A 14924-nucleotide genomic window follows, 5' to 3' on the forward strand; every position below is an offset into this window, starting at 1 on the left:
GTGTAAAGGTGTAGGATATGTCTTCTGCAAAACTTTTTTACACACAATGAACAACAATTTCTGAAAATATGCAGCCTTCAGTGTATGTCATGCACAAACGGAAATGTGCTTCATAGCACATTCCTCGATCAACACAATGGTTAAGGAATGTAAAAAAAACCCCAAAACTATCTTACCTTAAAAATGTAATAGTTGAAGAACTGCTGACACTGCTGACAGGGAACCTGATGAAATTTACATGTTTTTAATCTTTATTATTCTCTATGCAAATGTGGCTGCTTTTATAAATGTGCGGGTGTGAATAAAAACAAATCAGGAAACATTTTCTGGGAAGGGGTGGAGTTCTGCTTTTGGGGAACATAAATGTATTTTATTTAGTTTGCAGATTTTTTTTCCCATTAGCCTGGTGGGGCTAATAGCCATCACCTCTCACATGGAATCACATTACTTTAAATAATTTCATTTGGAAGGAATTCTCATGTGTGTGAAAGAAAAGCCAGATTGTTACACTCAGTTACGCCCAGTTACTGGTGCACATCTCGCTACACTCAAACATAGTTGTTAGCAACAAATGCATTTTGATACTGTTTATAGAGATTTATTTTCATTCTGTGGGAAAAACACTTTTACTGCTGGTTTTGCTTTTGGGGATTTCAAACCCTCATCACATTGCAATCACATTTTGCTACTAACAGAAGCAGCAGTGTGTTAATATCAACTACAGTCTACTCTCTCTGTGGACTATTTTAGAGAAAAAAAAAAGAATTTACCAGCATAGTTTTAAAATACAGTAATTTTGGTATTCAGCTCATCTGTACTGGTAGCTTTTTCCACTCACAGTATACATGTATACTCGGCACTGTACAGTATGTGTGTCACTTTACATACAGTATTTCATCTCTATCTGACAGATGACGTGTTTGTGAGCCACTGGCCCCTGAATATCACGTTTATACTTTTTTACTGCTGACTGACAAAACGTATTGTGACTCATCAGAGTCATATACATATACTATATGTCATGTGTGTCAGGTGTACATACTGTATGTGTACATGGCACACTTAGTTGCCACAGATTTCATCTGTGGCAATCTGTAAAAAAGTTGACTATAGGTTGACTATATTTTTCAACTGAACTTTTAAATCTTTTTCATTTTTCCTTTTTTTTAAAAGTACATTTATTGATGATCTAAAAATGCAGGTCATTGATTCAAGGCCACACAGAGCTCTTGTGCTGTGCACCCCAATGAAAATACATATTTAAAATAGTGGTTAATCTTTAACTACTGTCGGGGCCATACCATGTTTATCACCCATGCTCCCCTCACGTGCACTCTGATATCAACATCAGCAACAACTATAGTAGGATAACTTATCAGTCACTCCTGTTACCAACCTATATTTTCGAAGAGCACCTTACCATGGGGTCATTGTCATTTGAAACCGAATGAAGAGGGAATGGTTATTGTAAATAAATGAAATGAGAGTTGATGCTAATTTAAAGTAAGTTATAAATCCTAGTTCGCACATTAAATGAGAGTTGATGCTAATTTAAAGTAAGTTATAAATCCTAGTTCCACTCTAATTTTAGACACTTTGAAAATGATGAATGCTTCCTGGTGTCAAATAAACTGCAAGTTTTTATCGTAACGAAAAATTGAGTATAACAACTAGAATGTTAGTTGTTACAAACTGAAAGTGTGGTCCAGTATAGGCTCACACAGGAAACTAGAGCTACTGTAGTAGCAGATGTCATTTTGCCAGGGCCACATATGTAGAGATGTAAATCTACTGAAATCTTACTAATGTTACATTTGTGTTCTGGGTGAGTCATGGGTGTTTCTATGAACCTGAAACACCCATAGGCAGTAAGGCAACAGCATTATCAACTTTTCCACTGTTCAAGTCCATGGATCAACAGAAGTAGCTTTTTATTACAGCTCAAAAGCCTGCAGTGATGGTTTAGTAAAATAGAATACAGTTTATGACGTAGTGTAGGTGTGTGTCACTTTGTTGTTCCTGTAGAGACTTTCCGGTAAAGTAATTGAGAGGTAAAACTAATAATATAGGGCTCTTACAGTTCTTAGGGAGAAATGCATCTTCATAGCACTAGACACAGGTTTGGCAGTGTCCATTAATCAGTCTTCAGCAGGTTCAGAGCCCTGTGTTTCCAATGGCAGGGGTGCATTGGTTTCTATGGTTAAATTGTGTTGAAGGGAAATAGTTGTCAGTGAGTCCTCCGAAGTGTGGTTTTGAGCTTATTTCAGTTTATAAGAGCTAGTAAGCTGTGTCCCCTTGGGGATAATTGTACATCACAGTGTTCCAGTGATCAACTCACAATCATGAGGGCATTGGTTTTTATGGTTAAATTGTGTTGAAGGGAAATACTGCCCTAAGGATGGACTGGGAGGCTGAACATTTAGTACAGATACATAAACTACACACAAACTTCATTCTGAGTAACCCATATCCTCCCTGTCATCTCCGTCTTATGACCATTGTTAAAACACAATAAGTGAATTTAAGTGGCTGCACATGACCTTCACATAGCAGTGCAATGAGAACTGACACAGATACAAACAACAATCCATTCACTGGTTGCCTAAATACCTCGCCAAGAAAATCTGATTAAAACAGGCATTTAAGGAATCCACATTAAGAACCGTACCGTCTCACATAACTAGCCAAACCGCAACGAGTGAAAATGTTTACCATGCATCTGTTACTTACTCACTGCATTCAGTAGTACATTTCTGTTGGTCATATGTTATTCAGCCCCTGATGTTGCAGTGAATACTTAACTGGGCATTCAGTAGTACATTTCTGTTGATCATATGTTATTCAGCCCCTGATGTTGCAGTGAATACTTAACTGGCAGCATTTTCTTATTGGAAACTGAAGTTTCTAACCACTGATTTACCTCTACTGATGCCCATAGATTAAAGCAATATTTTCAGCTAATTAATTCATGTTAGTTAATAGTAAATATATGCACTTTAGCATTTTGCATCTAAAAAATACCACTCTGACTATTCTGTCCGCATATGGTCATTTTAAACAGGGACAGCAACAATTTCCAATATAAATACATTAAATCAATCGCATTATTTATTTTTATTTATTTTATGAATTACATCATGAAAATGGAAATTGAATTTGAGTAATTATTATGTATCTATGAAAAATACCGTGGATTTTCCTTTTTTTAACCTTTTCAATTAAAAATACTGGCTAACACTGCACCCAACACATAAATGCACCGAAACAAATTCAAACAATAATTTGACCGTAAACGCAATATATGCGTTGCTGCCTATTGTCCACTAGATGGGGTATGATGTTGGGAAATGGACAGCGGTGACTATTCGCTGAGCTTTTTGCCAGAATGGGTCTTTTAACAACTGTTAAGCAAAAGAGGACGATGTAGAACAGACGATACACCGAACGCTTCTTGTCGTGCTTTCAAATTAAAAGACTTTCTCCAAAATTTAATTTACAGCCATTAAAAAAAAATGTAAGCAGTAGTATTCCTAAGAACCACTACTCAAGGATAGTGGTTCCCAGGATCATTTTTGAAATACGCATTTACATGATTCCAGTGTATTGTACCAAGAAGAAGATGTTATCTTATAAGGTGTGTAGGCACAAGGTTATTTTAAAGTATTGCATTTATTTGAAAGTATTGTGAACAAATCATACGTTGAAGGGGTAGATATCTACTACACAGCAATCCACAAACAATCGACATACATATTTACAATTGTAATTGTTTTTTGTTTTTGGTTAAACGAAAGCCCACTGAAACCAAAACGCATAGTCGTCACATAAAAACTTATTCCGTTGACAGCCGGAAGTTTGCGTTTGTGTCATGTGTCGCTTGACATACTGCTCCTCGTCTCGGTCTACAGCGCTGGAAGAAACCGGAGCGGTGGATTCAAGTGTTTAACTCTGACTCTCCGTGTCTCTGAGTCCATGACACATATCGCTCCTGCAGGTAGGAACATTTCTGCAATACATTTCTTTTACCGAACGCAATTTTGTACGTTGTCACCATTTATGCACCTTGATTATTCAATGGCTTTGTGTGGTTGAAGCGCCGTTGTTAGTGTGGCATTTACATTTTCTTCTTTCTCAACATTTTTTTCCCAAATTTCTCTCCTCAAAACATTAACTTGAACAGCACATGTTGTCCACACACGTTTAGAGAAAAGCACCGAACACCGAATCGTGTAGATGTGTGCATGGCTTTGTCGTCTGTTACTGGGTTTTCCAGCCGGTACACCAGACTAATGGGTTTAAATCGCTAAGCTAACTCGTTAGCTACCTTAACTATCAAGAGACTGTTCAGCTGTATAGCCACAGTTTTAAATACCCCATAATTTCTGTTAACTGAAACACTGTGGAAAGAAGAAAGTCTCTCCAAGACATTGAAAGAGTTTTCTCTGGAGTTCTTTGAGTGCATTTCCGGTCCAACTGTCGCTCTTTTCTGTGTTATAACTTAATCTGTTGCATTCTTCGATATTTCACGATTACTCGATGCTTGCTTTTTTCAATGAACGAAACCGCGTTTCACATTGCCTCTGTGAATCGATTTCGAGCTCTTTATCCTTTGTAGTGGTGTGGGTTTGTCAGTCAAATGAGATCAAATCAAAGTTCGGTGAACTACAATGTTGGCGGACGACATTGTAATCTGAGAGGAGAGTCCCGAGAAAATGAAAGAACCGGGGAGAGATAGAAAGGTCTACACTGAGAAACAGTTAAAACATTACAGACAACAGTCAACATAATACAGTTTCATATAAATAAAAATTCTGGAATAGTAAAAGGTACGAGACATAACGTATGCAAGATAACTGCAAAGTATGCAAGTATATTGTGTGTTCCATGAGAAGAGTTATTCATTTGAAGCTTTTTAAAGAATTGTACAAAATAACATGTAATGTAATATCACCCTTGTTTCTTTAATTATACACACTGCAACATCTGGAGGAAAAATACGCACGCATCAAGTTTAAACAGCAAGTCAAGTTTGTTTTTCTGCCTATAGTACTGTGTAATTGTACCTTCGATAAACATAGACTAGGGTAGGAGTGTACTGGGAGAGAATATTTAATAATGGGCTGTCTTGTGCAGGGCTACAGTTACCTCAGGTTTGGTTTGTGCCTCCTCAGGTTTCTGCCTAGTTTCTAAGCCCCTGGCCAAGTTAGTGCAATTTATGGAGCCGACTGCTGTGACTGACATGTTAATTATGGGAAATGGCAGAGAGCGTCATGGTGCTGAACGTGTGTGAGACTTGGTTTGACTTCCTTTGCTCTGACCTTTAACATCACAGCAGTCCTTGTATCAAAGGGGCAATTGACTATGAAAGGTCATACATTCAATACTAAATTACTAAGAACTCTGTCCTTTCTTTGACAGGAGAGTTGACTTGGCTGTCAAAGCCTCAGAAAAAATACACTTTTATTTATTGTTTTGTAATTTATTGTATTGAAGAGTTGACTTATCTGTCAGAAAAACTACACTTTCATTTATTGTTTTGTAATTTATTGTATTGTTTTTTGATCTGGTGAGAATACGGTTATGAACAGTTTTACCAAGTTGACACATCATTGCCTGATCATAGCTAAGCCCTGTACATCCAATAGTGGAAACAAGTGTTTCACGGCTACTAACATCCAGTCGGATTGATTGTGATTGAAATGATTAAAAAAAAAAAAACAGCACATGGACTAAATAATGTATTCTGTTGCAGTTTAATAGGTGCCTCTTTTGGAACTTGGTTCCAGACTGTGGACAGTTTCTGTTGGTTACTATATATTTTTTCCTATTTTCTCGCCATTATTATTTATTTGTTTTTCATATATACAAACTGAGACTAAATGCAGACTTTGTCATAAAGAATAACAGATTTTTGGAGACTATTGAGAACAAAATCAATGACTGGCTTTGATACACGTAACTATGGAGACTCGTTATTCTGCTGAAATGAAGCAGTGAGTGAAGCACTGCAGCGATCTAGTTGATTTTGATGGATGATCATTCATAAATCTACAAACTGTTTACTGTTCTGCTTAATGCATTCATAGAGCAATGCTGGGAGAAACTAAACCACTGGCAAATATTGATGTGGCTGCTGTGATGAAACTGAACAGAGGGTGAGAGAAAGCTGTGGTAAGCAGCTGTTTCAAGTCGTCCAGCTAGTGTCGACTGAACCTTATTCATACTTTTATTTACCACTTAAACATTCTTTTGTTAGTAGTGTGAGATTTGAAACTGGTCCAAGCAGAACAATAATCAAATGTTTTGCAGATGACTGTTATTTAGCTTTTTCCACTCCACGCAGACTTTTGTGAGAGAGAAAGATTTATTATATTCTTTATTATATTCTAAAATGATTGTGGATCAGCAATATGACCACAACACACACACACAAAAAAAACTACTGAGCCATCATCTCTGTATGGATTACATTTTGGGCAGTGACATTTAATCTAAATAATCTTTACATTGTTCTCAATCCTACATTCAACTAAGTCATGAGACAAAAACTTAAAGAAGGGATGCTGTTGGAATGTGCAACCACTGCAATATAGGAAACATGATGGAAACATTTCAGAGCAGTAGTACTGGTACAGAGACTGAAGAAGTAGGTCATACTGCTCTTTGTTGACTCTCAAATGGACTCTGAACCTGCATCACTCAGATATATAAAAGCTCCAGGGTAGAACAGGGTCCTTCTTACAGGGTAGAAGGAGTGAAATAAAGCTGCTTCACAGGTTTTCTCAGGCCTTCACAGGTGAACGACTCACTTTATGTTTGACTTGTTGTTCATGCATTTGTTGTGAGATAATTATCCTATTTCACAATCCATGAGTATAAAAATACCCTAGTGTGGTTTCCTCTGTGGAGCCGCTATATTCCTACTGTGATAGTTGACAGAAATAGATGAACAGGGATGAGGGGAAGGAGGTGAGGTGACCTACGTCTGCGGGTGAAATATTTTGGGAAGGAGCTTCAAATCTGGCCCAAACAAATTGATCAGTCAAAGCCACGAGTCGTAGGAAGTTGTCTAAACTTAAACTACTAATGAATGCAGTCAAATCATCTCTAACAAACATGCATTAATAACCGTTTTACTTTTCAACATTGTTCAAGTCAAGATTGCTCAGTAAATCTAGTGTGTTTAGAAACCCTGGGTTGTGAAATCCTTTTTGTTAATGTCACCTCAATTTCTTCACTGTTTCCAGTTCATATGGGCTGTGGTCTGAATGGCTGACGGAGGGGGACGAGGACCAATCACGTGACAAGATGCTGGCTCGCAACCGCTTCCTCCTTCTGGTTGTAGTGGGCGGAGCAGTGCTTGCCATCATCAGTCTCAGCCTTCAGTTCTGTAAGTTTGCCCTTTTAGACTATTTTTGCTTGGTCTCTGCTGTCCTGCTCCATTTTTAGTGGTGGAAACAGTACTGTGTAAGTCAGGGACATATGGATGTATGTTTACATATTTATTTATCCATTCCCTGTTATTGTTTTGTTTCTATTCATCCCAGAAGAAAGAAGACCCCCCTGTGGGTTTACTATAAATATCCAGCATCAGACACCCACTCGCGGGTTTACTATAAATATCCAGCATCAGAAGTGGATCTTATAGACACACTGGCTGTTCTCTCACATCAGTCATTTGTTGAGATGAACATCACATCATTGTTTTGTTTTTTTTTCACTGTGGGTTCATTGTTCCCCACCTCCTGTAGGGGGTTTCTGGACAGCATTCACCTTTCACCTACAGTACAATCATTGCAAGGAACCTACAGTTAAAGGAGACAGACCTCATTACTGTTCATGTAATTTATTAGTTAGTGCACTTCAAAGTAGAAGAGGAAGACAGAAGTACCTTTTGGGAAATGAATCTTCATTCTGTGAACAATTTCACAAAATCCCTTTACATAAAAATGTTACACTTCATTTATTTTTACTATTATCTTAATTAAACCTGTGAGATCAGTTGCTGTAGTAGTGTAAGGGTGCCCGAGGTTCCACTAGAGTGGGAATTTTCCACACAATAAAGACGTGTAAATAAACATTTCCTTTGTAGAATTTTAAATCCAAAGCTGACATTTCAATTAATAAAATAAATGCTGGATATATGCTGTCTTTACTTGCACATTAAACTTGTGTATTTACGACTAAAAGATGTTTAAAGCAGTCATTGCAGAGGATAAAAAAAACGATATACTGCCCGTTTACACACACGTTGTTAGACTGGAAAATCATTTCCAGTATTTTGTATTCTGTCTTAAACAGGTGAACTTTTGTTTGAAGCACATTTGCCACACTACATTTGTCAGTTTTCACAGAGAATAATTACCTTCATAAATGTTTTTTCTTTTTGTTTACTCAACCATCCCTCTTGTTGGGGTGAAGCTGTCTTCTCATCATTTATTCATTACTCAGACAAGGATTTTTAAGCTGGAGAAGCCGCTTGTTCTTTAAATTTTGCTCCTCTTTTTCTGCTCATGATCACTTTCAACTCATTTCCTGTTGTCTGCACAAGTCCACAGTCCGCTTGCTTTTCTGCCTCATGTCCGCTACTGTTTTGAGGAGAGCCTGTCCATGTGTTTATTGTTTGTCCACCATTAGCACAAGAGTCTGAGTGACGGTTAATGATAAGCGGCCGAGCAAATGCCTCTGTCTGGCTCCAGGCAGCCTCCAATTAAATTGGATGTGGCTGTGATCCCTGTACTCATTGACAAGGAGAGGACTCTCTTCGGAGTATGTGACAAAGCTCTGAGGTCCTGTAGAAGTCAGAATCATTTTGAGTGGAACTCAGAGAAAGGAAACTATTTTGGTCTGCTGACACTGCAGAAAACAGGCAGGTGAAGCAGGGCATGATGGGAGTTCCAGGTCTGCTTCATACTCACTGCAGCTTGTCTGTGTATGTGTGCAGGTAATGATGTCATCGGTGCGCTTCGCCGGTTATGTTAGCATTAGTCGTAAAATTTTTCATTGCCCTGGGTTAGACATCTCAGAATTTTTATTGGTGTGTTTATGAGTGCTATGAAGTGAGCATGTCAGGAACCTGAGCAGATCTATGTCCACGAGCTGCAGCAGAACGACCGTGACCACAGACGGTGCATTCTTAATGAGTTGGAGAGTCGTATAAGGAGGGTCAATCAGCGGAGGAGGAGGAACTTGAGAGTTGAGCAAAGCGATTGAAAGACATTATGGAAAAGGGAAGTCACTTTTTTTTTATCATACTCATTTAATGATTTGTGTGCAACATAAATCCGTCAGTAAATGTACGATAATTTCACTTCTAGTTACTGAGAAAATGATTTTCCCAACATTGATTCCATTCCTCAGAACGCCAGTGAATACCATACCATTCTTTGTTACTGTTGTGAATTATGATATGATAAATGAATGATTTCCTAAATTCAATTTTATACAGCAGTCACAGTGAGTGACAGTGTTTGTAACACACACTTCCCACTGGTCTCGGTTACTACAAAGGTGCCACTTCACATCACTCAAAGTCGGGTGAAGTAATTGGAGACCAGACACACCTTGATAATTTCAGACCAAGCTGCTGAATGTGAGTTTGTGTTTAGTCCCCAGTTACTGCTGTGCCACGGGTTACATGAAGTTGTTTGTGTTCAATTCTAAGGTCGAGGTTTAGGCTTCACTGTAGTTAGACTGTAAATACCCAGGTAGAATTCCGTGTACTTGTTTACATGTTTACAGGTGGTGTGGGAGTGTGTGTCTGTTAGTGAGTCCACAGAGGTAGCTTTTAAAGAAAAAAAAAGAGCTGTACTCTTCTATTATTTTTTTCACAACAAGTAAAACATAAATATCATTTCACACCTCTTTTTCTCATCTGTGTCTTACCCCATCCTTTTTTAAAATCTCTTCTATTATTTTTTTCATGTTTTACTTATAGTTTAGTTTAGTATTTTAGTTCTGTCTCCAGCCCTCTTTTTTGTTTTCATTCTTTTACCTTTTTTGTCTCCATTTAATTGTTTTCTTTATCGTCTACATTTTTGTCTTCTGCTTTTTCTTCCTCCTTATTGTCATCATAACTAATACTAACATTAAACAACTATTTACATTTTTCATATGGAAAATTTGAATTCCTTTTGTCACATTTTTCTCTTTGTGTGTATTAATTGCCGTGCTATAAGCGTGTGTGTGTGTGTGCGTGTGCGTGCTCTACAGTTTGCTCTGTGTGCTGTGTATGGAAATGTTGGACAGCCATTTACAAAAGCTCCATTGTGGTTGGCCGACTGAGCTGTGGCTGAGTTGGCTGCTCAAAGTTTGGTTAGTTCATGCAGGGGTGTGTGTGTGTGTGTGCGTGCGTGTGTGTGTGTGTGTGTGTGTGTTGGGCACACAGCACAGAGGGGGCACAGGTTGTGGTGATGAATAAGCTCCACTGTGAGCGTGGCTAGACCTCAGGCTACCAAGCCATCGTCAAGATGGTCTCCGCTGTGGCCGCACACTTTCTGCTCTTCCTGATTAGTGGTGAGTTTTTAGTGAAATTCAGATATAGTAAAAAGAATGTAAACTTTTTAAAGAAATACTGCTGTAATATAGATGTGGGGTATGTGTTTGTATAGTGTAGCATCCGACTGCTTTTGTTGAAAAATGATCATGAGTGCTTGGTAGGACATTGCCAGCCTTCTGTTCTGATGTTTTAAATGTGAATTGATTTTTAAAACTAATTTTTATTTTTAGCTTTGACATATTCCAATAGTTACAGTGAAAAGTCTGATGGAGCATTTGATAAAAACTCAGCCATAGAAGTGACTTCTCAAATGTTGCAAAGAACAAAAAGAAAAAAGAAAAAAAAGACATCAGACATTAGAAAAATATAATTTTTTTTTCATTTGGCCTGGTTAAAACTAGGTGGCCGTTTTGCTTTGAAATGAGTCTAACATTCTCATTGATGTTAGTTAATCATAGGCTGTCGGAGCAACTCCGTGCTACTGCATAAATCTGTAAAACCACAAGGGATACCATGTGTCTAACTGTTTACAGAATGTCAGATGTGTACATTGCTCACACTAAATTATGGAACAGAGAAATTGGTCGGTTGAAGTAGCCCTGTCAAACACTGAGCAATGATTTTTGTAGTATACAGTTCAGTAAAAAATATTTTAATACTTTATGTTTCATGTTTTACTGCTGCTTTAACTGACTGTTATGTTGGACGACCATAATCTGAGAAAAGCAGCGTGTATGAAGGAGTGAGTTTGATTTAGTGAAAAAGGATTTGGAAAAACAATTTGCCAACGGGCATACATGGGCATACTGTTTTTATTCAGAGATGAATATGTTGTTCCAGCTCCCACAACACCTCAGTCTTTTATTGAACCACTTCTCTCTGAGGTCACAGGTCATTGGTGTCCAGGCAACACTTTGGCAACAGTGAGGAGTTTGAGGGATGTAGAGCTGTTGACATGGAGATGAACTACGGCTGCTTTGACTCAATTCAAGCCCCCTGTCTCTGCCTGGGCATTTGTTGGCTTTTTAAAATGGTTTCTCTAAAGGATTTTTATTCATTCAAGACAGACTGCAGTTAGACGTTCAATCCTCTCTGCTGTAAATTCCTAACCAGTTGGGGGCAGGAAAATGATTAATGAGTAATACCAGAAGTGGAAGAGAATTACTAATTTAATGTAAGACAGAGTGCCTGACTGAACAGGATCAATTCAAGGTTTAAAGGGTAATATGTAACTTTAATATGTATTATATTTTCTCCATTTTAATAAAATGTGCTTTGATCAGAAGATTGTTTTTTTACACTTCAGTTTTTGACTTCAGCTCATTCCTAGTGATAATTTGTACACTCATGCTTAATTAACACTGATTTCAACATGCATTTTCCAGACTATACTGTCCTATAAGTGTAATTTGTTGATTTCAACATGAATTTTCCAGACTATACTGTCCTATAAGTCACTTTCTTCTTTAGAAATTTGGCTGCTCCTGCAAAGGGATGGCTCGACTTGATACTCAGGATTGGTGTAGATTCGATATTGGTCAAAATCAAATAAACCCAATTATAGCCATTTTTAATAACATTTAACTGGCAAATAACCCACATGCTAATTAAGGTATGTTAGATCCTATATAAAGAGTTAAATATTAAAATTCATCTGTCTAATTCAGTATGTCGCTTTGACACCCTAATTTGCAATGAATAATTTCTCTCATTTTCTTTCTACAGTGAACCTAATTCCCACCACTCCAATAGTGGAGCAGAGACCTTTCCAGGCCGTAGATGGAGGCGTCGGTGTGGCTCTGGGGAAGAGCAGAAAAAGAGTGTTCCCAGTGGTGCACGTCCAGGAAACCAACCCTGTGTTGGAGGCGTATGGCTATTGCAACACTCCCAACCACACGGAACAAGCCTGGGAGGGTGAGACCTGCACGGAGACACAAACACGGCTAAATTAAGACCAAAACGTCTGGAGTTATTGAATCACTTCCTTACAGTTCTACAGCATTATTGGTCGTGAGAATTAAAAGCAAATTAGGAAGAGCACTGTCACAGCGGGAGACATTCAAATTTACAGCACACGTATAAATATAAAATAAATTTCAAATCCACCAGACGGTAATGTACCCCATGATCTCTGACCTCTAACCCTTATGACGTGTCGTTTTCCAGGTCACAGTCCTGCCGACTACAAACTGCTCGCTGTTCACGTGATGATTCGCCACGGAGACCGTTACCCACTTTACTCCATTCCCAAGACCAAACGACCCGCCATCGACTGCACCCTGTCCTCAAGCAGGTACACACACACATACACACATCTATACGTACGTTAGCATTAATGCTCTGACAAATGGCTATTTTTTAAAGGTTTATATATTTAAACTGTGTTTTTAGACCCTTACAAAAAACTTGGTAACTGCTGTGGACAAAAGACCTGACGTTAGCAGCTGTCAGCGACCTGACTAAAACACAGTTCTTCTGTGTCATTGTGTGTCAATATTTCCACAGGTTACACAGACTCAGTGTGTCATTGTTTATTCACATTATTAGTATTATTTTTCTTTTTAAATATTTCCACAGGTTACACAGACTCAGATGACTCGACAGATAACAGGTTATGTCAGTAATATTGAGTACACTGGTTTTTCCAGCATCTGCTCTGTTTTGCAATTCCACACAAATGGATTCACTCGAGTAAACACAAACCTGTTTCAGGTCTCTGAGGCCCAGTGGAGGAATTGTCCCACTGCACGGCTCTAGCTACACAAATGTTTCTACACCTGTAAAGCGTTGCCTCCTCCTAATAATCATGAAAGTCTGTTCTGTCATTCACATCCTATTATAGTTAGTGTTTCCGTTGGAACTCAAGTTTTCTTTTGCCGCGCTCGTTCATATAATAGGAGGTCCTTCATAAGGCTGTCTGGCTGCTGCAGGAGTGTATAATCAGCAGTTTCTGCTGGAACTGAATATGGAAATAAATATGAGAATTTGTGTGAACTCAGCATTTGGAAGCATCTTTTAAAGCCTCCTGGACAGGGACTTCTGGTCTGTTACTAAAAGGTGTCGCAAAGTAGTTTTTTAAATATTTATTTTACATTAGTAAAACGTTTTAGAACTGCACGTAGTCTTGTTTTAACACAACTTATTTGTCAGTCCATTTGTCTATTTATGACCTAACTAGGGATGTCCGATAATATCGGTTGGCTGATATTATCAGACATATTATCGGATGAAATTACCCTAATTATGTAATATTATCATTGTGTATTGTCATTGTGACGCAGCACCTGCTGCACACAATGAATGAATGTGTCCTCCGCCTCTAACCCGAACGGCTGCTTGTATTGGTATCAGTTGATATCGGAATATCGGATATCGGCAAAAAGTTAGTTTTGGACATCCCTAGAAATAACCCTAACAATTAATTGAGTTGTCGAAGGCCTTGAGTTAGCTAAAAGTAGGCCATTCTACACAAAAGCCACTTGTGTTTCAGGCTGAGGAGCTTCACAGTGGAGTCTGACATTTCTCTTGGTTTTGACCACACTGTAGACTCAGACTTTTCTTTCCAGCAGTAAAAGTCTGACATCATAGTGTGAGACCAGATGTAACTGAGTCAGATTACCTTCAAGAGCCTCGATGTTATTATAATTTCAGTGGGATCTAATCCGTGGTACACGGAGATACTTGAATTTGGAGATGTTTACTCTCCTGCACACACTGCTGAGTATTTGTATGCTTGTCTGCTGAGCAAGCATACAGTAAAAAAGAAATCTGCACACACTGATCTGCCAGCACTTTACTAAAGTTGAGCTGCAGTAAACTCTGCTACAGCCCGGTGAGACCCTGCAGTGGATTAAATGTCTACCATGCGGTTGCCATGTTTTATAGGGAATAAGAATTCCACATCTTTTATTCATTAGCCACCAGGAAGTTGTTATGATAGGAAATAAATTCACTACTGTGCTGTTAAACATAATAAGAACAAATAAATCTGTTGATGTTTTTAGTGCAATCCAGATCTCAGGCTCCCTATGGATCACTCAAATAAAAAACTTTTAATCCTTGTTTTTTTTTTTTTTTTCATTTTACCCCATTCGTGTCTGTAACCAATAGTTTGATGTGGAAAAAGTCACTCAGAAAAAGACATGTTTAGACAATTATCAGTTGTTTAGTGTATTTAAGTAACCGCTGTTTTAAGTCAATTTGTAAGACTGCTTATTATTTTTGTCACTTTTGAGAAACTGCAGTTAACAAAGCTCGCTCATTATTTTTGTCACTTTTGACTTAACAAAGCTGCTCAGCTCAGCCTTTGACAGTCCTGACTATATAATTTGTGACAGAGTTATTATTAGTGTCCATTTTTGTCTTTTCATCTATTGGTAAAAAAAATATCCTCATGAGGTCAATGTGTAATTACAGAATTATCCAT

General features: G+C 38.1%; 1 protein-coding gene across 4 annotated transcripts in view; it reads left to right on the forward strand.

Annotated features, from left to right (window-relative positions):
* Positions 1-3666: 3666 nt before the first annotated feature.
* The window catches only part of pxylp1 (2-phosphoxylose phosphatase 1), a 20238-nt gene continuing 8980 nt past the window's right edge, over positions 3667-14924 (forward strand). For 2 of the 4 annotated variants that reach the window (XM_025055047.1, XM_025055048.1), the window contains exons 1-4: positions 3667-3994; positions 7248-7390; positions 12224-12412; positions 12665-12791. In XM_025055047.1, the coding sequence (XP_024910815.1) occupies positions 7309-7390; positions 12224-12412; positions 12665-12791 (398 nt within the window). In that variant the 5' untranslated portion in view covers positions 3667-3994; positions 7248-7308. Of the gene's footprint in view, positions 3995-7247; positions 7391-10368; positions 10516-12223; positions 12413-12664; positions 12792-14924 lie in introns of those variants that run through there. The other 2 variants (XM_008308963.3, XM_008308964.3) reach the window with 2 other exon arrangements.

The sequence above is a fragment of the Cynoglossus semilaevis genome, chromosome 4, assembly GCF_000523025.1.
Source record: "Cynoglossus semilaevis isolate Cse_v1.0 chromosome 4, Cse_v1.0, whole genome shotgun sequence".
Lineage (NCBI taxonomy): Eukaryota > Metazoa > Chordata > Actinopteri > Pleuronectiformes > Cynoglossidae > Cynoglossus > Cynoglossus semilaevis.